The 23,303-nt window shown below is 43.3% G+C and overlaps 1 protein-coding gene across 2 annotated transcripts in view; it reads left to right on the top strand.

The window, feature by feature from the left end:
* The first annotated feature begins 3,197 nt into the window (after window positions 1-3,197).
* The window catches only part of GCLC (glutamate-cysteine ligase catalytic subunit), a 50,997-nt gene continuing 30,891 nt past the window's right edge, over window positions 3,198-23,303 (top strand). The window contains exons 1-2 of one of the 2 annotated variants that reach the window (XM_044289758.1): window positions 3,346-3,456; window positions 3,647-3,709. Coding sequence is in view for 1 of the 2 variants with exons in the window: in XM_044289757.1 (XP_044145692.1) it covers window positions 3,307-3,456 (150 nt within the window). In the remaining variant the exon portion in view is untranslated. Of the gene's footprint in view, window positions 3,457-3,646; window positions 3,710-23,303 lie in introns of both variants that reach the window. The other variant, XM_044289757.1, reaches the window with a different exon arrangement.

The raw sequence follows: 23,303 nt of genomic DNA, 5'->3' as shown, positions 1-23,303 counted from the left end.
ATAACTTAGTGAATTAATTATTACTGTAAAAAAACCTTGATACCGAACTCAGTATACAACAAAGTTTTATGTGAATCGACTTTGAATGAAGCATCCGAAGTCCATTCGCTCATCCCTAATTGTAAGCTCTTGCGACCAGGGCCCTGACTCCTAGTGTTTCAGTTGTATATTAGCCAGTTACATTGTGATGTCTTTTATTTTGTACATGAACCCTATGAATTTGTAAAGCGCTGCGGCATATGGTGGTGCTATATAAATAAAGATTATTATCTATTTATCTCTCATACCTATCTATATCTTTTTAAATGTGTTCTTATTGTGGAAAGCAGTATTACTGAATTTCATAAACTCGGCATGTCCGTAACGATATCGTCCAAGAGAATAAATGCGATCTTTTTTTTTTACACTGTCCCAAGAATCAGGTACGGCGTTAGGTGGGGCAAACTGGGCAATTGCCCTGGGCCCGCGTCACCAAAGGGGCCCTCTTCCAGTCAGTGGCAGATGACGTTCGGGTCGGCAGCCCTGGGCCCAGCACCGCTGGGGGGCCCAACGCCGACCCGAACGCCCACATAATGCGGCAAGGCACGGGAGCGCATAGTTCCCTGCCCCGCCTAGTAGGCCTGAGGACTATTCGGTAGTGAAATCCTGGCGCAGGAGTGAGTGATGACGTCATTGCACACGCCTGTGTCGGGGCGCTGCACAGTATTTATTTTGTTTTATGTGCCAGCTCTGGGGGACACACTGGATAACATGTGAAGAGACAGTAAATCGGGGGGAAATTGCAGTATGGGGGCAAATTACTATGTGGGGGGAAAATAATTTGATGGGATTACTGTGTGGGGGCAAAAGATTATGTGAGGGATTACTATGTGGGTGCAAATTACTATATGGGGCAATGTGGGGGAAACTACTGTGTGGGGGCAGTGTGGGGGAAATTACTGTGTGGGGCAGTGTGGGGGAAATTACTGTATGGGGGAAATTACTGTATGGGGGAAATTACTGTGTGGGGCAGTGTGGGGGAAATTACTGTATGGGGGAAATTACTGTATGGAGCAGTGTGGGGGGAATTACTGTATGGGGCAGTGTGGGGGAAATTACTGTATGGGGAAATTACTGTATGGGGCAGTGTGGGGGGAATTACTGTATGGGGCAGTGTGGGGGAAATTATTGTGTGGGGCAGTGTGGGGGAAATTACTGTATGGGGAAATTACTGTATGGGGCAGTGTGGGGGAAATTACTGTATGGGGCAGTGTGGGGGAAATTACTGTATGGGGAAATTACTGTATGGGGCAGTGTGGGGGAAATTACTGTATGGGGCAGTGTGGGGGAAATTACTGTATGCGGGCAATGTGTGGGGGTAGTGTGGGGGAAGCTATTGTGTGGTGGAAATTACTGTGTGGGGCAAATTACTATATGGGGGCAGTGTGTGGGAAATTACTGTGTGGGGGAAACTACTGTATGGGGGCAGTGTGGTAGAAATTACTGTGTGGGGGAAATTACTATGTAGGGGAAATTACTGTGTGGGGGAAAATTATTATAGGGGGATTACTATATGGGGCAGCATGGGGGGCCTTGCTATTGGGGAGGCACTGTAGGGGCAATTCTATTATTTCTGGGGACACTATACAGGGATTATTACCTGGAGCACAATATAGGGTGTTATTATTACTGGGGGCACTCTTGGGGACATTATAACTGCTGTGGACACTATAGGGACATTTGGGGTCATTTATCAAACTGGTGGTGTAACGTAGCCCATAGCAACCAATCAGATTCCACCTTTTATTTTTGATAGCTCTTTTAGAAATCCAGTTCTACTTTACACAGTTTCATAAATTACCCCAATTATGTCTACTGGGTTCACTATTTTTTCAGCAGTATAGTACCTGGGACATTGGGGAGCACTACTGGCACAGTATTGGGAGTGGCAGCAGGATGACACTGCGGGGACACCAGGATGACACTGTGGGGACACCAGGATGGGGAGGTTGATGGAAAAATTGAATAAATCTAACGTCTCTGTATTACAAACTCTGTGGAGACAAGATGCGGCTGAAAGAATTTGTCATGGTGGTCTGGGTCTAACGGAGGAGAAGAGGAAAGAGAAGGTCTACATGACAGGAGATGTCCATGGATGTAAGAGGTATGTGGTCACTATGACATGTAGAACGTGTTTTTAAAGGAGAGTTACACTTTAAAGGCTATATTTGTTTGTCTTTCCAACCTGCTTCTTGTTTTTTTCAGTTAAAAGGTTCACCTAGGAATTTGATATGGATGGTCTATCCTCAGGATAGGTCATCAGTATCAGATTAGTGGGGATCCGACTCCTGACACCCCTGCTGATCAGCTGTTTGAAGAGGCTGTGACGCTTACAAGAATTCCGGTGCGCACTGCGGTCTCTTCATAGTTGACCAAACACAGCGCCGTACATTGGACAGCAGCGATACTTGGTAATGCAGATCATCTCCTTTCACTTGAATGGGACTAGGCCATGTGACCGATATACTGGCCTCCCAACAGTGAATCGGCTGGTGTCCCGGGAGCAGCACGCCAGCCGATCTGATAGTGATGACCCATCCTAAGGATAGTCTTATACACCTTGCTGGTACTGTATTACACTGCCGGCCGGTCTCCCGGGAGCAGCACGCCAGCCGATCTGATAGTGATGACCCATCCTAAGGATAGTCTTATACACCTTGCTGGTACTGTATTACACTGCAGTTTCTCTGCACCAGAATCTGCGTGGAAAGACCATGTGTAATCCGCAATCAGCGAAGGCAGGCTGTGTTGAATGGGTTGTCTGCGCAATATTTCTTTTGGGACCCCACCTAAAATTTTGCCCAGGGTCACACTTTGTCTAAAACCGGCCCTGCCAAGAACACTGTGAAAAGAGTCAGTATTCTTCATGGCTGGAATGTGACCATGTCACTGTGACAAGCCGGAGACTATAGAGAACACTGCACAGTCATACAGTATCAGATAACATTGTCAACTGTGCCCAGAAAATCTCTTTGACATAAGGTCGGCAGCGGAGGAGTTAACCTTCCAGGCAGCGACCTGAATAAAACTGCTAAGTCACGGAGGGGCGTGGCCCCGAGCCCCCGCCCACATGACGAGGAGCCGGCGGAGACCGCGACTCCGCAGCTAGCAGAGCGCTGCACGGGTCACGTGGTCTGTCGGCCGCCTCCTCATAACAAGACTGCGGTGGGCGGAGCTGTGTGACAGAGCGGCGTGAGAGCGCGCGGGGCAGACTTTCTCACAGTCCGTCCGCTCAGCACCGGGGGCTCAGTCACGCACACTGCAGTTATGGGTCTCCTGTCTCAGGGCTCCCCGCTCAGCTGGGAGGAAACCAAGAAGCACGCGGACCATGTGCGGCAGCACGGCATCATCCAGTTCTTAAACATTTACCACAAACTGAAGGAGCGCCAGAAGGACGTGCTGAAGTGGGGCGATGAGGTGAGGACCCCGGGACTTGGGTAACAGTGCGCCCCCTCCGGTGGCTGCTGATTGGGGCACGGGTGGTCAGGTGGCTCCCGGAAGGGCTTCTCCTCAGTATGGTAGCCATGGCTGCGGCGTGCTCTCTGTGTGAGCTCAGCCCATTGGTAGCCCTGGCGCTTATCTCCTGACCTGTCACTTACTCATCTAGGCCTGAGCGGGGCTCCTGGGGTGACAGGTGGGCCCCGTGTCACACCCATGGAAGACCTTGTAGGTAAGTACCTCCAGCTGTTTGGCTTCTTGCTGCAGTAGTGCAGACTTTCTGCCTGTGAAGACCCTGTGTGCCATATGGATACAGGTATGTGCAATGTCAGGATATGGAGTAGAAGTGTAAAACTGACAGGTACATGTCCTGATGAACATGTGTGCTGCTCTGGAGGCATGCTGCTGTTTATAATTCTGCCCTTTAAAGGGCTGGCTGCTTTCTAGCAACTGATGACTGTATGCCACTTACTAATATATATACTGATGACTATATGCCACTTACTAATATATATACTGATGACTATATGCCACTTACACACATATATATATATATATATATACTGATGACTATATGCCACTTCCTAATAGAGCCTTTGTTGACCTTCTGCACCATTGTCTATATTTCAGGAGGTATGTCCCCTTGTTTTATAAAGTCCACACAGAGGTCCTGTCCATAAGATGGCTTCTCATGGAGGGTCATGTGACCAGGCAAATCACCTCCATGTGATGTCTCCTCTGTCCATTACACCTGTCATCTGTACTTGCACTGCTGGGAGTGTAGTGCGGGTGCTGTATGTTTGAATGGAGGAGGCTGAGTGATGTGCCTGGTCACATGACCCTCCATCAGCGGCCATCTCGTGGACAGGACCTCTATGAGGACAGCACAGGGGATTTGTCCAACAAAGGGGCATGACTTATGAAATGTACCAAGTGGCACAGAATATCAACAAAAACTATTAAATGTTATCTTGGGCTACATTTACACCTGCGTTTAGGTGCAGATCCGTCTGGTATCTGCACAGACGGATCCGCACCGATAATGCAAACGCTGGTATCCGTTCAGAACGGATCCGTCTGCATTACTCTGTCAAAAAAAAGTATAAGTGTAAGTGTAAGTCAAACGGATCCGTCCTTTCTTACATTCAAAGTCAATGGGGGACGGATCCGTTTACAATTGCACCATATTGTATCAATGTAAACGGATCCATCCCCATTGACTTACATTGTAAGTCAGGACGGATCAGTTTGGCTCCACATCGCCAGGCGGTCACCAAAACGCTGCAAGCATACTCTGGTATCGCATTAGATGGCACATTGTTGTCTGAATGAGGCTGATCATTTGCCACTTTACAAGTCTGCTGGCTCCATTTATTTTTCTACTTCCCTCCTCTAAGTTTAACCCCTTAATGCAAAATGCAGTACATGTACGGCAGGGGAAGCTGTCCCAGAACTCATTCTGCCGTACATGCACGGTGGACTGATTGGGTGGGTGCAGGAGCTGCGCCTGCCCAATCACTGCAGGGGAACGGCGGCCCCTGCTGCATCCGCCGACATCACGGTTTACAGAGATGCCGGTGGATTCACCCCTTCTATGCTGCGGTCTGCGCTGACCGCAACATAGAAGGGGTCTGCTGTGGGTGAGGGAGCCCATCGGGTCCTTGTGCTGGTGTGGCTGGGATCCGATGCGTGACAAGGCAGCCTGATGCCGTGCAGAGGCCACCCAATGCCTTGCACGGCATGGGGACCTGCCTTCTACAGGTGCCCAGGAGATCCAGCCCCAGGCCCGTCTCCTAAGCAACCTGTTAGTGTATGACACTGAGTCACAATCTCTAACAGGCAATGCATTACAATACAGATGTATTGTAATGCATGGCAGAGGGGATCAGACCCCCAAAAGTTGAAGTCCTAAAGTGGGACAGAAATAAAGTGTAAAAAAAAAAAGTGTTTTTAATAAATAAAAAGAGAGAAAAAATTTTTTTTCCCCAGATATTATACTAAAAGGAGAAAAACCACATGTTTGGTATCGCCACATCCGTAATGACCGGCTGTATAAATGTATCACATGATCCTCCCCGTCCGTTTTTCTTTCCTTTTTTTTTTTTTTTTTTTTTTTTTTTTTTTTTGGTCTGTCAAAAAAGCCATTTTTGTCACCTTACATCACAAAGTGCAATATTAAGTGATAAAAATGGTACCAATAAAGCAGTCACCTCATCCTGCGAAAATGAGCCCCTACATAAGAAAATCGCTCGAGAAATAAATAAAACTATAGCTCTCAGAACATGGAGACATTATTTTTTTTTTTTTGGTCACCTTGCATCACAAAAATTGAAACGCCAAGCTATCAAAAAGGCGTATGCCCCCAAAATAGTACCAATCTAACCGTCGCCTCATCTACCTAAGACAATCGGTAAAAAAATTAAAAAGCTATGGCTCTCAGACTATGGAGACACTAAAATATATTTTTTTTGTTTAAAAGAATTCTGTTATGTAAAACTTAAACAAGAAAGTATACATATCAGGTATTGCCATGTCTTTCACAATCTGCTCTTTAAAAATGTCAATGATATGCTTCACATATGGTGGGGGTGTCTTTGTGGGCAGATGTATTCGCCCTACACAATTCTCTATACTACTCTAATGTGTCGCCCTCGCCATTGATTGCTCTGCTATCTGTCTATCCAGGATGCCCCCGGATGGTAAAGAGGGGTGCCCTTAGAATTTTTGTAGAAGCCATGTGACAAATTATTCCACGCAGATGGAGGTCCACAGACAGCTTGCAGAGGATACACTGGATATTGGCCATGGACACCCTAATTCGTATGGAGGAACTCTGATCAGAATCCTATAATCGGGTCCAGGTTTTCTTACGCTCTTGGGAACCTTGGTTCCAATTTAGAAACTCGGCCCGTTTTTTACTAGCTGGTTGGACACCGGCAGGATTGAGGTCCTTAGCTCCTCTGGCACCTAAGCTGAGGAATAAAGGATTGCCTCCTGTCCCTTTCCCTGACCCCTAACCTACACCCTTCCTCTCACCCCCCCCCCTCCTGTCCCTAGTCTTTGTGTGTCTGTCGTTCCAGATTCTTATTCACATAAAGCTATGATATACCCTAATGTACTCAGCATTTTGCTTGTTTTACTGTATCTGCAATTGACCTGCTTGTCATTATATACCTTTATCAATAAAAATTGATTGAACCATAAAAATGTCAATGACCTCAGGTGAATGCTATAAAAACTGTGCTAAAACAACCAATTTTTTTCGTCACCTTGCCCCATAAAGTGTAATAATGAATAATCATATGTACCCAAAAATGATGCCAATAAAAACATCAACTGCCCCTGCACAAGACGATCGGCAGAAAAAAAATTGGCGTTCAGATAATGGAGACACAAACAATTTTATTTTTCAAAAATGATTTATGTAAAACTGGAACAAAGTAGACATTTCTAATATCATTCCGTCTGTAACAACCTGCTCTAAAAATGGCACATGATCTACCCTGTCAAATGAATGTTATAAAAAAAAACTGACCCAAAACAGCCATTTTCTGGTTACCTTGCCTCACAAAAAAACATGTAACTAGTACCAATACAACAGGATGTTACAACAGGAGGAGGGAGGGAGAGCGGGAGGCGTCACAGCGATCGTACAGCAGGAGGAGGGGGGAGGCGTCACAGCGATCTTGCAGGAGGAGTGATTTGAGCCCAGCGGGGGGGGGGGTTTGCGGGCGGTGCGGCAGACGGGATCGCTATCCTCCGCCCGCCTCCCCTTGAATAATCGTTGGCGTCTAGTGGTATAAACGGCTGACATCTGTGCTGCGATGTCAGCCATTTAACCCTTTCCATACAGCGGTCGGTACGCTGTATGGAAAAGGTTAACGGCTCAGGGAGCTCCCTCCCTCTCCCATCGGGGGGGCTACTGTGCCTTTGCAGCCCCAGATTGAGAGGGAGAGAGCCCCCCGACAGCCCCGTCCTTACCCTTCCCCGTCTGCGCAATTCTGGCCACTACTGAGCAGACGGGGAAGGTTCCCATGGCTTCTCAGGCGTCCTGCTGTCCATGGTTCAGAACAGATCTGTGCTAAAGGCATAGATCTGTTCAGACAAAGTGTAAGTTAAATACAGTACCCTATATAGTGTACTGTATTATACAGACATCAGACCCACTGGATCTTCAAGAACCAAGTGGGTCTGGGTAAAAATAAAGTAAAAATCAAAAAACACATTTATCACTGATTTAAAAATGAAAAAAATAAAATTCCCTACACGTTTGGTATCGCCACGTCTGTAACAACCTGATCTATAAAACGGTCATGTTACTTTACCCGAATGGTGAATGCCATAAAAATAAAAAATAAAAAACTATGATGAAATTGAAATTTTGCCCACCTTACTTCCCACTAAGGTAATAAAAGTGATCAAAAAAAGTCGCATGTACGCCAAAATTGTAACAATCAAATCGTCATCTCATCCCGCAAAAATCATACCCTACCCAAGATGATCGCCCAAAAACTAAAAAAACTATGGCTCTTAGACTATGGAAACACTAAAACATGATTTCATTTTTGAAACAAAAAATAAATCATTGTGTAAAACTTACATAAATAAAAAAAAGTATACATATTGGGCATCGCAGCGTTCGTATCGACCGGCTCTATAAAAATATCACATGACGTAACCCCTCAGGTGACCACCGTAAAAAAAAAAAAAAACTGTGTAAAAAAAAAAAAAGCTATTTTGTTATCTTGCGTCACAAAAAGTGTAATGGCAAGCAATCAAAAAGTCATATGCACCCCAAAATAATGCCAATAAAACAGTCATGCCATCCTGCAAAAAATGAGACCCTAATTAAGATAATCGCCCAAAAACTGAAAAAACTATGGCTCTTAGACTATGGAGACACTAAAACTTTTGTTTTAAAAATTGATTCATTGTGTAAAACTTACATAAATAAAAAAAAAAAATTGTATACATATTAGGTATCGCCGTGTCCGTGACAACCTGCTCTATAAAATTTCCACATGCTCTAACCTGTCAGATGAACGTTGTAAATAACAAAAAAAAAACTGTGCCAAAAAAGCTATTTCCTGTTACCTGGCCACACAGTGTAATATAGAGCAACCAAAAATCATATGTAACCTAAACTAGTACCAACAAAACTGCCACCCTATCCCGTAGTTTCTAAAATGGGAATACCTTGAGGGGTGTAGTTTCTTAGATGGGGTCACTTTTATGGAGTTTCTACTCTAGGGGTGCATCAGGGGGCTTCAAATGGGACATGGTGTCAAAAAACCAGTCCAGCAAAACCTGCCTTCCAAAAACCAAACGGTGCACCTTTCACTCTACGCCCCTCTGTGTGGCCGTACAGTAGTTTACGGCCACATATGGGGTGTTTCTGTAAACGGCAGTCAGGGCAATAAAGATACAGTTTTGTTTGGCTGTTAACCCTTGCTTTGTTAGTGGAAAAAATGGGTTAAAATGGAAAATTAGGCAAAAAAAATGAAATTCTAAAATTCCATCCCCATTTGCCAATAACTCTTGTGCAACACCTAAAGGGTTAACGAAGTTTGTAAAATCAGTTTTGAATACCTTGAAGGGTGTAGTTTATAGAATGGGGTCATTTTGGGGCGGTTTCTATTATGTAAGCCTCGCAAAGTGACTGCAGAGCTGTAGTGGTCCCTAAAAGTTGGGTTTTTGTAAATCTCTGAAAAATTAAGATTTGCTTCTAAACGTCTAAGCCTTGTAACATCCCCCAAAAATAAAATGGAATTCCCAAAATAATTCAGACATGAAGTAGACATATGGGGAATGTGAAGTCATCACAATTTTTAGGGGTATTACAGAAGTAGAGAAACAAACTTTGAAATTTGCAAATTTTTCCCAATTTTTGATAAATTAGGTATTTTTTTTATGCAAAAAATAATTTTTGGGACTTCATTTTACCAGTGTCATGAAGTACAATATGTGACTGAAAAAACAATCTTGGAATGGCCTGGATAAGTAAAAGCGTTTTAAAGTTATCACCACATAAAGGGACAGTGGTCAGATTTGCAAAAAATGCCCTGGTCCTAAGGTGAAATAAGGCTGTGTCCCTAAGGGGGTAAAAGTGGTTTTTGGAAAATTAAAAAATTAAGAATTGCTTCTGAATTTCTAAGCCTTCTAACGTCTTAAAAAAATATAACATTTCCAAAATGATGCCAACATAAAGTAGACATATGGGGAATGTTAAGTAATAAATATTTTGAGGTATCACTTTCCATTTTAAAAGTAGAGAAATCGAAATTTAGAAAATTGCTAATTTTTCTAAATTTTTGGTACATTTTTGTATTTTTTTTTCAAAGGTGAAATATATTGACTCAAATTGTACTTCATGACAGTTATAAATGTGCCACAAGAAAACTGTCTCAGAATGGCTTGGATAAGTAAGTGTTCCAAAGTTATTACCACATAAAATAACAGATGTTGGATTTGCAAAAATCAGTCTGGTCCTTAAGGTGAAAAATGGCCCGGTCCTTAAGGGGGTTAAGGTGGATTTACACAAGCCAGTTAGCGAGCAGATTATCGGGAGCGAGAGTTCCTGTGAATGCCCGTTCCCGACAACCCGTCCGTGTAAGTGCGCCGCACATCACCTGACGATCAAGCAAAACACTAATTTATCGGGTGAGCCTGTTTGTGCAGACACTGAAATGATCTTTCCTGGGGGCGGGGGGATTGGGCTCTGAACAGCTGTATAAAGACAAGCGATCCTAGTGGTGATCTCTCATACTGTGGGGGTGATCGCTGGATTGCTTCCTTCCCAACAATCAGCGGCTACATTGTGTGGTGTAAACCCGCCTCTAGTGTGCGGTGTTGATGGTTGTATTGTTTGCCGAAACTATCTGACGGGTGACTAATCTGCCGTATACCAGCCCAGGATTTCTGTCCATTGCGGTCTGCTCATGTGAGTATAGAGTATTTAAGGTGCCAGATCAATGTGATCAGGGTCTTCATTAAAGGGGTATTCCCATCTCACCACTTTGCTCATCCTTGTTCCCCAGCTCTGAGGAGGTTGGAGAAGTGGCACTGCCAGGCAGCGTCCGTTTCAGTGCTTATGGGTGTGACCTTTTCAGGAGACTGAGCAGAAGGAATGCTTCAGATGGTTATCTCGGAGCTGCTCTCAGGTTTCCACTACTGTGTGCCGAGCTAACCCTGTTCACACCAGAAACAAGGGAGGATCCTGCAGTTTGTTCTCTCCCGTCCTACAGACCATGATTGTGGATTACAGCATTGCTGTGTCTCCTCTGCTGCTCACCTCAATAAGGCTGCGACAGCGGGTCCCTGCTCCGTGCACGATGCTGGAGGCAGCAGATGGTTGATACATAGTGACTTCGCATTTTAGGCACAAAGTGGCCGGCCTGGGAGCTAGTGCGCATGAAAGCCATGCACGGTCCTGTCGGCCTAGCCAGCCACATAGAGACAAACGGAGGTATTTGCGCAAGCGCGGCCGCCACTCTAGCAGTGGTAGCCGTAACTCATAAGACAGAAGATGAACATGGAAGGGGAAGGAGGAGGAAAACCTAGCTAGCAATTGCAAAGGCTTATAATTTTTACATTAGGAACTAGTTTAACTGTTTCCCGCGTCCTTAAGGACCCAGGGCGTACCAGTATGTCCTGTTTAGTTTTGATCACGGCTGGCAGTGATCGGAACAGGGTGCCTGTTGAAATCATTCAGCAGGCACCCTGTGACAATGCCTAGGGGGATCCTGTGACCCCCCCCCCCCCCCTCAGCTTTGCCGATCCCTGCGGTGGATCAGAAACCCCAAAGTGCCTATATTTCGAGGCGTGCTGCAGTGTGGGGGGCGGGTGCGCAGTTGTGGCAGACGGGGAAGGTTCCCATGGCGGCAGGACGCCTTCTCAGGCATCCTGCTGTCCATGGTGCTGAACAGATCTGTGCTAAAGGCATAGATCTGTTCAGACAAGGTGTGAATGAAATGCAGTGCAGTACACTATATATAGTGTACTGTATTATACAGACATTAGACCCACTGGATCTTCAAGAACCAAGTGGGTCTGGGTAAAAAAAAATGTTAAAGTGAAAAAAGTTAAAATAAAAAAAACACTTATCCCTGATTTAAAAATTAAAAAAAATAAAATTCCCTACACATGTTATATATTACCACGTCCTTAACGACCCGATCTATAAAACGGTCATGTTACATTTCTCGCACGGTGAACGCCATAATAAATAAGAACTATGATGAAATTTAAATTTTGCTCACCTTCCAAAAAAAGTAATAAAAGTGATCAAAGTCGTATGTACGCCAAAATAGTACCATTCAAACAGTCGTCTCATCCCACAAAAAAATGAGCCCCTACATAAGACAATGGCCCAAAAAATAAAAATAAACTATGGCTCTCAGACTATAGAGACACTAAAATGACTTTTTTTTTTTTTTTTTTTTCCCCCAGAAATGATATTGTGTAAAACTTAAATAAATTTAAAAAAGTAAACATATTGGGTAAAACCTGCTCTATAAAAATAGTACATGATCTACCGTATTTTTCGCCGTATAAGACGCACTTTTTCCCCCCCAAAAGTGGGGGGGAAATAGCAGTGCGTCTTATACGGCGAATGTAGCCGATTTTGCTTAGTTTTCAATGATACACCCGCCGCAATGCCGTGCGGCGGGTGTATCAGCTGTGAGGGAGGAGGGGCTGGGGGCGGCATCTGCATTTATAATGACAGCGGGGCCCGTGCAGTGACTGTATTCTACTACACGGGCCCCGCTCACTGTATAATCATATCCCTAATACCGTAGTTAATTGTTATGTGCACTGCATGTAAAAGCATAATGTGCGATGATGAGCGCTATTACTTACAATTAGAAGCGCTCGCCGTTCGGAGCAGAGAGGAGGCAGGAGGCAGGCCGGGACTCGGGAGGACGGGCGCTGGCAGTGTGAGTCATCCGTCATGCGCCCACGCCGCCTGCTTCATGAATGAAGCAGGCGGCGCAGGCGCGTGACGTATGACTCACACTGCCAGCGCCCGTCCTCCCGAGTCCCGGCCTGCCTCCTGCCTCCTCTCTGCTCCGAACGGCGAGCGCTTCTAATTGTAAGTAATAGCGCTCATCATCGCACATTATGCTTTTACATGCAGTGCACACAACAATTAACTACGGTATTAGGGATATGATTATACAGTGAGCGGGGCCCGTGTAGTAGAATACAGTCACTGCACGGGCCCCGCTGTCATTATAAATGCAGATGCGACCCCCACCCCCATTATAAAAGCAAATGCGACCCCCACACTTATGGAGGGGATCTGTGGATGACACATAGCATAAGATGCTATATATGTGTCATCCACAGATCCCCCCCCATAACTGTCATACACAGATCCTCATAACAGTGCCATCCAGAGAGGATCCCCTATAAGTGTCACCCACAGATCCCCCATAACAGTGCGTCATCCACAGATCCCCATAACAGTGCATCACCCACAGACCACAATTAGTTCAAAATATTTTTTTTCTTATTTTCCTCCCCAAAAACCTAGGTGCGTCTTATACGCCGGTGCGTCTTATACGGCGAAAAATACGGTAATCTGTCAGATGAACGTTGTAAATAATAAAAAAAAAACGGTGCCAAAACAGGTATTGTTTGGCAAATTTTCCATTTTTTTCCCGTAACAAAGCAAGGGTTAACAGCCAAACAAAACTCAATATTTATTGCCCTGTTTCTGTAGTTTACAGAAACACCCCATATGTGGTCGTAAACCTCCTGTACAGGCACACAGCAGGGCGCAGAAGGAAAGGAATGCCATATGGATTTTGGAAGGCAGTTTTTGCTGGACTTGTTTTTTGACACCATGTCCCATTTGAAGCCCCACTGATGCATCCCAGAGTAGAAACTCCAAAAAGTTACCCCATTTAAGAAGCTACACCCCCTCAAGGTATTCAAAACTGATTTTTACAAACTTTGTTAACCCTTTAAGTGTTCCACAAGAGACAATGGCAAATGGAGATGAAATTTCAGAATTTCTATTTTTTGTTACTTTGCTTCACAAAAAGTGTAATATAGAGCAATCAAAAATCTTATGTACCCTAAAATAGTACCAAAAAAACTGCCACCTTATCCCGTAGTTTCCAAAATGGGTCATGTTTTTGGAGTTTCTACTCTAGGGATGCCTTAGGGGGCTTCAAATGGGACATGGTGTAAATAAAGCACACGGCATTCCTTTCCCTCTACGCCCTGACGTGGTATACGACCACATGTCGTGTGTTTCTGTAAACCGCAGAGTCAGGGCAATAAATATTGAGTTTTGTTTGGCTGTTAACCCTTGCTTTGTTAGTGGGGAAAAATGGATTAAAATGGAAAATTTGGCAAAAAATTTAAATTCTGAAATTTCATCTCCATTTGCCATCAACTCTTGGGGAACACCTAAAGGTTTAATGTTTGTAAAATCAGTTTTGAATATCTTGAGGGGTGTAGTTTCTAGAATGAGGTCACTTTTGGGTGGTTTCTATTATGTAAGCCTCACAAAGTGACTTCAGACCTGAACTGGTCCCTTTAAAAGTGGGTTTTTGAAAATTGTCAAGATTTGCATCTGAACTTCTAAGCCTTGTAACGTCCCCAAAAAATAAAATGGCATTCCCAAAATGATCCAAACATAAAGTAGACATATGGGGAATGTAAACTAATAACTATTTTTAGAGGTATTACTATGTATTATAGAAGTAGAGAAATTGAAACTTGGAAATTTACAATCTCGGAATGGCCTGGATAAGTAAAAGCGTTTTAAAATTATCACCACATAACGTGACACTGGTCAGATTTGCAAAAAATGGCCTGGTCCTAAGGTGAAATAGGGGTTAAGGACATGTCCCTTTTAGTAACACATTGCATTCCCCATGTAATAACTCTAAAGCATCTGTTCTTATGACTCTGTTCTGTTCCTTTATTGTTCCTGCTAAAAGTTATGAATGAGTTACTAGCAATTTGCAATAAAGGTCCAGTTGAGGGGGTGTTCCTGCATAGTGCTGATTGCATAGTTTAGGCTGTGCAGGGTCACACTCCCAACTGTTAACACCTCAGATGGACCTTCATTATTAACAGTTATTAATGTATTCAAAGCTTCTAGCAGGAGTAACAAAGGATTGGCACATCAGCGTCATAAGAATAGATTCCCCAGAATTATTACATAGGGAACGCTAGTAGTTGTTCAAAGGGATATGTCTGGAGAGGTGACAGGTTCACTGAGCAGTAGGTTCTGACTTGGGCCACTTTCACACTCGTGTTTGGTGCAGATCCATCATGCATCTGCACAGACGGATCCGTTCAGATAATAAAACCGTCTGCATCCGCTCAGAACAGATCCATTTGTATTATCTTTAACATAGCCAAGACGGATCTGTCTTGAACACCATTGAAAGACAATGGAGGACGGATCAGTTCCCTATTGACTTGCATTGTGTGTCAGAATGGATCCGTTTGGCTCAGTTTCATCAGATGGACACAAACGCTGCAAGCAGAGTTTTGGTGTCTGCCTCCAAAGCGGAATGGAGACGGAACGGAGGCAAACTGATACATTCTGAGCATTAGGGCTAAACTGATCCGTTTTGGATCGCTTGTGAGATTGTGAAAGCCCTGAATGGATCTCACAAACGGAAAGCCAAAACGCCAGTGTGAAAGTAGCCTTATTTGGAGCAGGTTTTTTCAGCTGAAGCCAGCTGTGGATTCAAAAGGAATTTGACATTTCAGAGGAAAGATCTGCGGTAAAAATAATCTGGTATTCTGTTCCGGCAGGGGAAAAGACTGCCAAAGTTACCGTATCCAGGTGGATAGCTCCGCATCCCCAATGACTATAATGGGACCTGGCTGCTTTCGGCCACACAAATACAGCAGCCTCCTTTTGGCTGAAAGCTGTCAAATTCCTTATAGTTAAAGGGGACCCATCGGTGTCCACCTAAGGCCACTTTCTGCTTGTCGGGTATATAAGGCAAATGCTTTATATAAATATATAAAAAAAAATATTGTGTAAAAGAAAAATTTTGTAAACTATATTGACCCGTGAGATGGACATAAACATCTCAAAAAGAGTTCAATCGAGAACCTGATTATTTTGTGAGATCAGTAAAACAGGGTGCAAGCGTCTGCAAAAATATAAATGGTTTATTATACAATAGTTTAAAATACAACAAAAAATTAATCAACATAAATTTCAATAACATACAATGATATGCAGTACCCAGAATTCACCACTATATACCAACAAAAAACTACTCAACCAACACAAGAATATTATGCAATACAGCATTAAATTTGTGAGAGATATACAATCAATGGATTATGCGGAAAACTCAATCAAGAAGATGACAGATACGAGCCCTTGCTCAGCCCAAAAATAACCAATCTTTCAGATAATGGTAGTATTGCAACAAAACTTATAAATTGGCTTGATATCAAACTAGGGAATACAAAGATTCCCAACAAAGAGTTTCTCCAATATTGTCCCCTTTATTCAGTTATATGCATCATAACTGAAATCAGAGAAAATACTGATGTAGCAACTAACATTACACGTCTGCAAATGAGCGGGTATCTGGCTAAGTATCAAGCCAATTAATTTAGATCAATACTACATAAAAACAAAATATACATTAGCCAAGGGTCAAGTGACGTGAAGAGTCTTGGGGCAGCCAGCTCTCAAGAGTGTGTTTGGTGTGTGTGTTTTATTTATTTATTTATTTATTTTTTTTTTTTCTTGTATCTGGTTTCTTAACCCAAAACGATCAGATGAACACGCCCTCCGAATTTGGAACTTTCCAATCATTGTTGGATGGCTGCATTGATGAGGAGCATGACGTCATAATACTACCCAGAATGCAATTTTGCTACTGATGTAGTATTAACTGCTCATATGTAGGTGGCACTGTTGTATAAGCATCATACCATTAAGGGTTAACTCATACATGCCTGATATTTTCAATACTTCACACCTCTGACATCTGGAGGCCTTGTCTCAGGGCTGAGGGACAAACTTTGATACATGAATATATACTTTTGAGGAACATCTAGACAATTCTCACACTGTGGAATTTATGTTCAGATAGGAAAAACAATGAAGCCTCAGAATCTGCAGGTGCGGTGTATCTAACTTTCTAAATGTATACTATATTGTTACAATAACACTAGCTTTTGAACAGCACAGTAATCTTCTCATGGACTTCGGCCTACATGAAAATCCATACAAAAGTGACTATACATCAACATTGCTCTTAAAGGCAATGAATACCCATTTATAACTAAAATAAGTAGATATAACTGTTTAAACTTATGAAAAAGCACAACATGCTCCACTCTATGGGAAGATTCCAGAAGGAGACCTGGAGTGCACATGGCATCATGACCCATCACGTGAGGTCAGGGGAGGTGCAGATAATGCACAGATCCTGGAAGTGTTGCTGGCGGTTAGACACCTAATTCAGTGTTACAGCAGAATTCCTGGCAGAGCGACATCAGTTTGGATTAGGAGCGCAATAATTGTCTGGCAGCCACTATGGAGGAAGAAAGGACACAGCGGAAGATCCAGTGTCCACTCCGGCCTTTGTACCTATTGGAGGGGGTGAGAGGCCTATGGCCATGTATACTTATTATTTTTTTCATGTCATTGTATTTGGGTTTTTCAGGGAAAGCCGTGGTTAAAAGGCGAAATGGAGAATGTGCTATATGCAAATATTCGCTAGCATCTGATTATGAGAAAAAGCTATGCCAGACCTGCATTGATAAAACTGTGGCGGAGGAGTCGCCATCATTTTATAAATGTCTGCAATTGACTTGTCCCTGGCATCTAAAAAGATCAATGCTACTAAGGAGCACAAGCATAGGAAAATGCAGATGTGATGTGGTTTTCTCAGATTCAGGAGAGGGAAGATTTACAATCTTTTGAAAATCCTTGTTCGGATTTTTCATCTTACTCTTTTGATGAAGAAAAAGCAATAGGGAAGCCCTTCTTTCCAGTTGAAGATGTAGATAGTTTATTTAAAGCAGTTAAATTATGGGAATAGAACATTCTAAGGAACTGGGATCACTGCAGGATATAACGTTGGTGGCCTTGAAACAAGACATCTAAGATCTTTCCCAGTTCACAAGAACGTGTCCGCGTTAAAGGGGTTGTCCGGGTTCAGAGCTGAACCCAGACATGCCTCCATTTTCACCCAGACAGCCCCCTGACTTGAGCATCGGAGCAGTTCATGCTCCGATGCTCTCCTTTGCCCTGCGCCAAATCACGCAGGAAAAAGGCATTTTCAAGAGTTTGTGACGAACCGGGCTCTCCATGGTGCTGCCAGGAAGCCCAGTGTAGTCACCAGCACTGATGGGTGGGCTTTAGCGCTGCCCATGCCAGTAAAACTGCTAGGGCAGCGATAAAGAACACCCATCAGAGCTGATGAGGTCACCGAACACACTGCCAGGTGGAAGCTTGCAATCTAGCACAGGGCAAGGGAGAGCATGAGATGCTCCGATGCCAACATCAGGGGGGCTGCCTGAGTGAAAATAAGGGCATGTCCGGGTTCCTTTAAGGGAGAATGGAGAAGACCTTAAAAGAGGGTTTGCATCTCAAAAAATATAGAGAGAAAATATCCTCTTTCTGAGGAGGTAGCAGCCACCTGGAATAAGGCGCCCAAGGTGGATGTCGCCATTTCCGAAGACATGGTATCATTAAAAGATCCCTTAGATAAGAAAGCGGAGGGGTTTTTAAAGGGAGCCTGGGAAGGGTCTACCTATTCCTTCAGACCTTCTATTGCCTCGACCTGTTTTCTGAGCTGGAAGATCAAATAAAAAAAGAAGTGTCCCAGAGAAGACCTTTTAGCTGGACTCCCAACTATCAAGAAAGCAGCGTGGTTTTTTTTTTTTGGGCAGATGCAATTATGGTATCGGCTCGTTCCTATGCTTTGACCAATTCATGCAGAGCCCTGTGGTTAAAAAAAGTGGAATGGAGATCTTCAGTCAAAGAGGCTTTGTGCGGTGCCCTGTGAAGGGGTATATTTGTTCTGTTTAATCATTGGATGAATTGCTAGAGAAAGCAGGGGACAAGAAGAAGAAGAAATTTCCTGTGCTAAACTTATTTTCCTCAAGAGGAAGGTATAGTCTATCCTTTCGCCCCTTTCAATCCAATAGAGAAGGAGAGAAAAGACAAAGATCTTAAATGTAATTCGGGGGGGGGGGGGGCGCGCATTTATTTAACAAATCCTTTAGAGACTAGAAAAAAAATCAAGTCAACAATGACACCAAGTATCATGTGGGAGGAAGATTAAAGAATTTTCTTCCTGCATGGAAACTAATTTCCAGAAGCCCTTGGATCTTGGACACCTTCAGTCAGGGTCTAAAACTGGAATTCTGCTCTGTTCCTCCATCAAGATTTGTAATGACAAAATCCACTGGGTTAGAGGGAAAGGCTATAGTGTCAGAAGTATTGTCCCTAAAGGAGAAAAATGTATTGGTTTCAGTACCAAGTGTCAGGAAGGAGAAGGGTTTCTTGTTTTTTTTTTTTTTTTGTTTTTTACAAAAAAAAAAAAAAAAACAACAAAAAACCCAGATGGTTCGTTCAGAACCATCATAAATTTAAAAAAGTCAAATCTGTTCTTGTTGGTAAAAATCTGAATAGAGACCATAAAGTCAGTGATAAATCTTCTGTTTTTCCAGAGTGCTTCATGGCTGTGTTAGACTTATTTTCATGTACCTATACATCAGAAGTATTTATCAACCACATGCAATTCCAGGCCCTTCCCTTTGGGTCATCTATGGCCCCCAGAATATTCACCAAAGTGGTGGCAGAAATGTCAGCTCACATTCGAGAAAAAGACCTACTCTTTATCCCATACTACAATTTCTTAATTGTAGCAGAGACCAAAGAGGCATGCAGCAGGGCAGTACAAGAGGTGATCGGAATTCTGGAGAAATTGGGTTGGATCTTGAACAGGAAAAAATCAAAACTAAATCCTCTTGCGCATCAGCAGTTTTTGGGTCTAATTCTAGACTCCAGGTGGCAGATGTGTTTTTTACCGGAAGAAAAAAATCTTGAACATAAAGATACAGACCTTGATCAGATGTCCAAAAAAATGTTAAGGAAAGTAATGTCACTCCTCGGAAGCCTAACCTCATGTATCCTTGCAGTCATGTGGGCACAATTTCATTCAAGGGACCTTCAATGGGAGCTATTGACCGTGTGGCAGAAAGGGAAACTACCTTTAGAATTTAAGATGGAGATCTCTGCCAAGATAATCGACCTGAAATGGTGGTTTGAATATGGACAATTTGAGTCAGGGAACACCATGGATAGTGAACGACTTGCTATGCTTGACGACCGATGCAAGTCCTTGGGGCTGGGGCGCCCATTTTCAAAACCTATCCTTTCAAGGATTATGGTAGGAAGATCTGAGATTTGTCCCCCTCAAATATGAAGGAGTGGATGTTGGTAAAATTTGCAATTCTGCAGGTTCTTCTGTTGTTTTCAGGCAGGAACTTGAGAATGTGAGACAACAGTACAGTGGTATCTTGTGTAAACAAACCGAGGTACCAAATGCCGAAGTTTGTCAGTGCTGGCCGATATTTTTCAGATAGACTTGCAGTTTTGTTCTATCTCGGCAGCCTACATAAAAGGGGTGGAGAATGTGGAGGCAGATTTCCTCATCTGCCACTTAATCTCGCAGGGAGAATGGAGCCTGAACCCAAGGATATTTGGAAAAATAATACAAACCGGATTCCAAAAAAGTTGGGACACTACAAATCGTGAATAAAAACTGAATGCAATGATGTGTAGGTGCCAACTTCTAATATTTTATTCAGAATAGAACATAAATCACGGAACAAAAGTTTAAACTGAGAAAATGTACCATTTTAATGGAAAAATATGTTGAATCAGAATTTCATGGTGTCAACAAATCCCCAAAAAGTTGGGACAAGGCCATTTTCACCACTGTGTGGCATCTTCCCTTCTTCTTACAACACTCAACAGGCGTCTGGGGACCGAGGAGACCAGTTTCTCAAGTTTAGAAATAGGAATGCTCTCCCATTCTTGTCTAATACAGGCCTCTAACTGTTCAATCGTCTTGGGCCTTCTTTGTTGCACCTTCCTCTTTATGATGCGCCAAATGTTCTCTATAGGTGAAAGATCTGGACTGCAGACTGGCCATTTCAGTACCCGGATCCTTCTCCTACGCAGCCATGATGTTGTGATTGATGCAGAATGTGGACTGGCATTATCTTGTTAAAAAATGCAGGGTCTTCCCTGAAAGAGATGACGTCTGGATGGGAGCATATGTTGTTCTAGAACCTGAATATATTTTTCTGCATTGATGGTGCCTTTCCAGACATTCAAGCTGCCCATGGCACACACACTCATGCAACCCCATACCATCAGAGATGCAGGCTTCTGAACTGAGCGTTGATAACAACTTGGGTTGTCCTTGTCCTCTTTGGTCCGGATGACATGGCGTCCCAGATTTCCAAAAAGAACTTCGAATCGTGACTTGTCTGACCACAGAACAGTCTTCCATTTTGCCACACTCCATTTTAAATGATCTCTGGCCCAGTGAAAACGCCCGAGCTTGTGGATCTTGCTTAGAAATGGCTTCTTCTTGGTTCGTGATAGGGTGCTGGTTTGCCTACTGCTCTTGCACATAATGTAACTGTTCCTCTAGATGTTCTTATGATATGTATCTGATCATTTGCTTGTGAAGTCTGGGACTCCCCTGCGTGGGCTGTCACTACTTCCTGCTGTCTTGATTCATGCCTAATGTTAAACTTCAATAAAACGAGTTTAAAAAAAGAAATGGCTTCTTCTTTGCACTGTAGCGTTTCAGCTGGCAACAGCGGATGGCACGGTGGATTGTGTTCACTGACAGTGGTTTCTGGAAGTATTCCTGAGCCCATTCTGTGATTTCCTTTACAGTAGCATTCCTGTTTGTGGTGCAGTGTCGTTTAAGGGCCCGGAGATCACGGGCATCCAGTGGTTTTACGGCCTTGACCCTTACGCACAGAGATTGTTCCAGATTCTCTGAATCTTCGGATGATGTTATGCACAGTTGATGATGATAGATGCAAAGTCTTTGCAATTTTTCGCTGGGTAACACCTTTCTTATATTGCTCCACTATCTTTCTGTGCAACATTGTTGGAATTGGTGATCCTCTACCCATCTTGGCTTCTGAGAGACACTGCCACTCTGAGAAGCTCTTTTTATACCCAATCATGTTGCCAATTGACCTAATTAGTGTTAATTGGTCTTCCAGCTCTTCGTTATGCTCAAAGTTTACTTTTTCCAGCCTCTTCTTGCTACTTGTCCCAACTTTTTTGGGATTTGTTGACACCGTGAAATTTTGAATCAATGTATTTTTCCTTTAAAATGATAAATTTACTCGGATTAAACGTTTGATCTGTCATCTACGTTCTATTACAAATTAAAATATTGACATTTGCCATCTCCACATCATTGCATTGTTTTTATTCACAATTTTGTTTAGTGTCCCAACTTTTTGGGAATCTGGTTTGTAGTTTGGTCTTCCATGTGTAGACTTTTTTGCTGCAATCAATCCCCCCCCCCCCCCCCCCCCATATCTCTGGAGGGATCCCCCTGTGGTCAAGATGCCTTTTTTCCTCTAGCTTATGCCTTCCCCTTGATTTCCACAAGCTTTGAAAAAGATAATGGAGGACTGAGCGAGGGTCATTCTAATCTCTCCATTTTTGCCAAAGAGACCATGGTTCACTTGGCTAAGGAGACAGACAGTCAGTCAGTCAGTCAGCTGGTGTTTCACAATCAGGTAGACAGTCTGCATCTGATGGCCTGGAACTTGAAAGGCAGCTTCTAGCTAGAAGAGGGTTTTTCTGATGAGTTACTAAATACCCTCTTAAAGAGTAGGAAAAGAGTTAGTTTCTACCTATACGAGAGTCTTGGATGATTTTTTTATTTTTCTTTTTACAGGGTTTCTCTCTTCAGACCTTCCATGTCGGGCTCCAATTACTAAAATTTTGGAGTTCCTTCAGAGGGGGTTGTCCCCCCAACACCGTAAGAGTTCAGACTTTGGCTCTATCGGCTCTCTTTAATGAACAAATTTCAACAAGCTCGTGGGTCAAACGTTTCTTTGTCAGTCACTAAAACTGATTTTGAACTTGTCCCCAAGGGTAGCTCCTTGGGACTTTAATCTTGTCCTGAATGTCCTAATCTGATTAGGATACTATCTCTTAAATTATGTATCTTGGTGGTGCTTACTTTAGCCCGTAGAATTGGTGAGCTTCAGGCGATCTCTATTAATACTCATACTACCATCCTAGATGATGGGGTAGTTATCAGACCTGACCCTGCATTTATTCCAAAAGTACCATCCAGATTTCATAGGTCTCAGGAAATTATCCTTCGATCTTTCTTTTAGAGTACAAAATCTGAGGCAAAGGCTTTTCATTGTCTAGATCAGGAGTAGGCAACCTCCGGCACTCCAGGTGTTGTGAAACTAACTCCCAGCATGCACACTTGCACACAATAGAAATGAATGGAGCATGTTGGGAATTGTAGTTTAACAGCTGGAGTGCCGAAGGTTGCTGACCCCTGGTCTAGATGTTAGGAGATGTTTACTTCATTACCTTTCTAGGACTAAAGATTGGAGGAAGTCCTCCATGTTTTATTCTTTTTCAGGGAAAGAATAAAGGTCAGCAAGCGTCCAAAAAACCTTGAGAAGATGGATCACTTCTGTGATATCCCTGGCCTATTCATCTTCAGGAAGGGAACCTCCAGAAGGCCTTCACGCTCACTCTACGAGGGCAATCTCTACCTTCTTTTCAATCGCTATTGTCTGCA

This window comes from Bufo gargarizans, chromosome 4 (genome assembly GCF_014858855.1).
Source record: "Bufo gargarizans isolate SCDJY-AF-19 chromosome 4, ASM1485885v1, whole genome shotgun sequence".
Classification (NCBI taxonomy): Eukaryota; Metazoa; Chordata; class Amphibia; order Anura; family Bufonidae; genus Bufo; species Bufo gargarizans.
The sequence above is the reverse complement of the archived record's forward strand: the minus strand, read 5'-3'. Positions and strand labels throughout refer to the sequence as shown.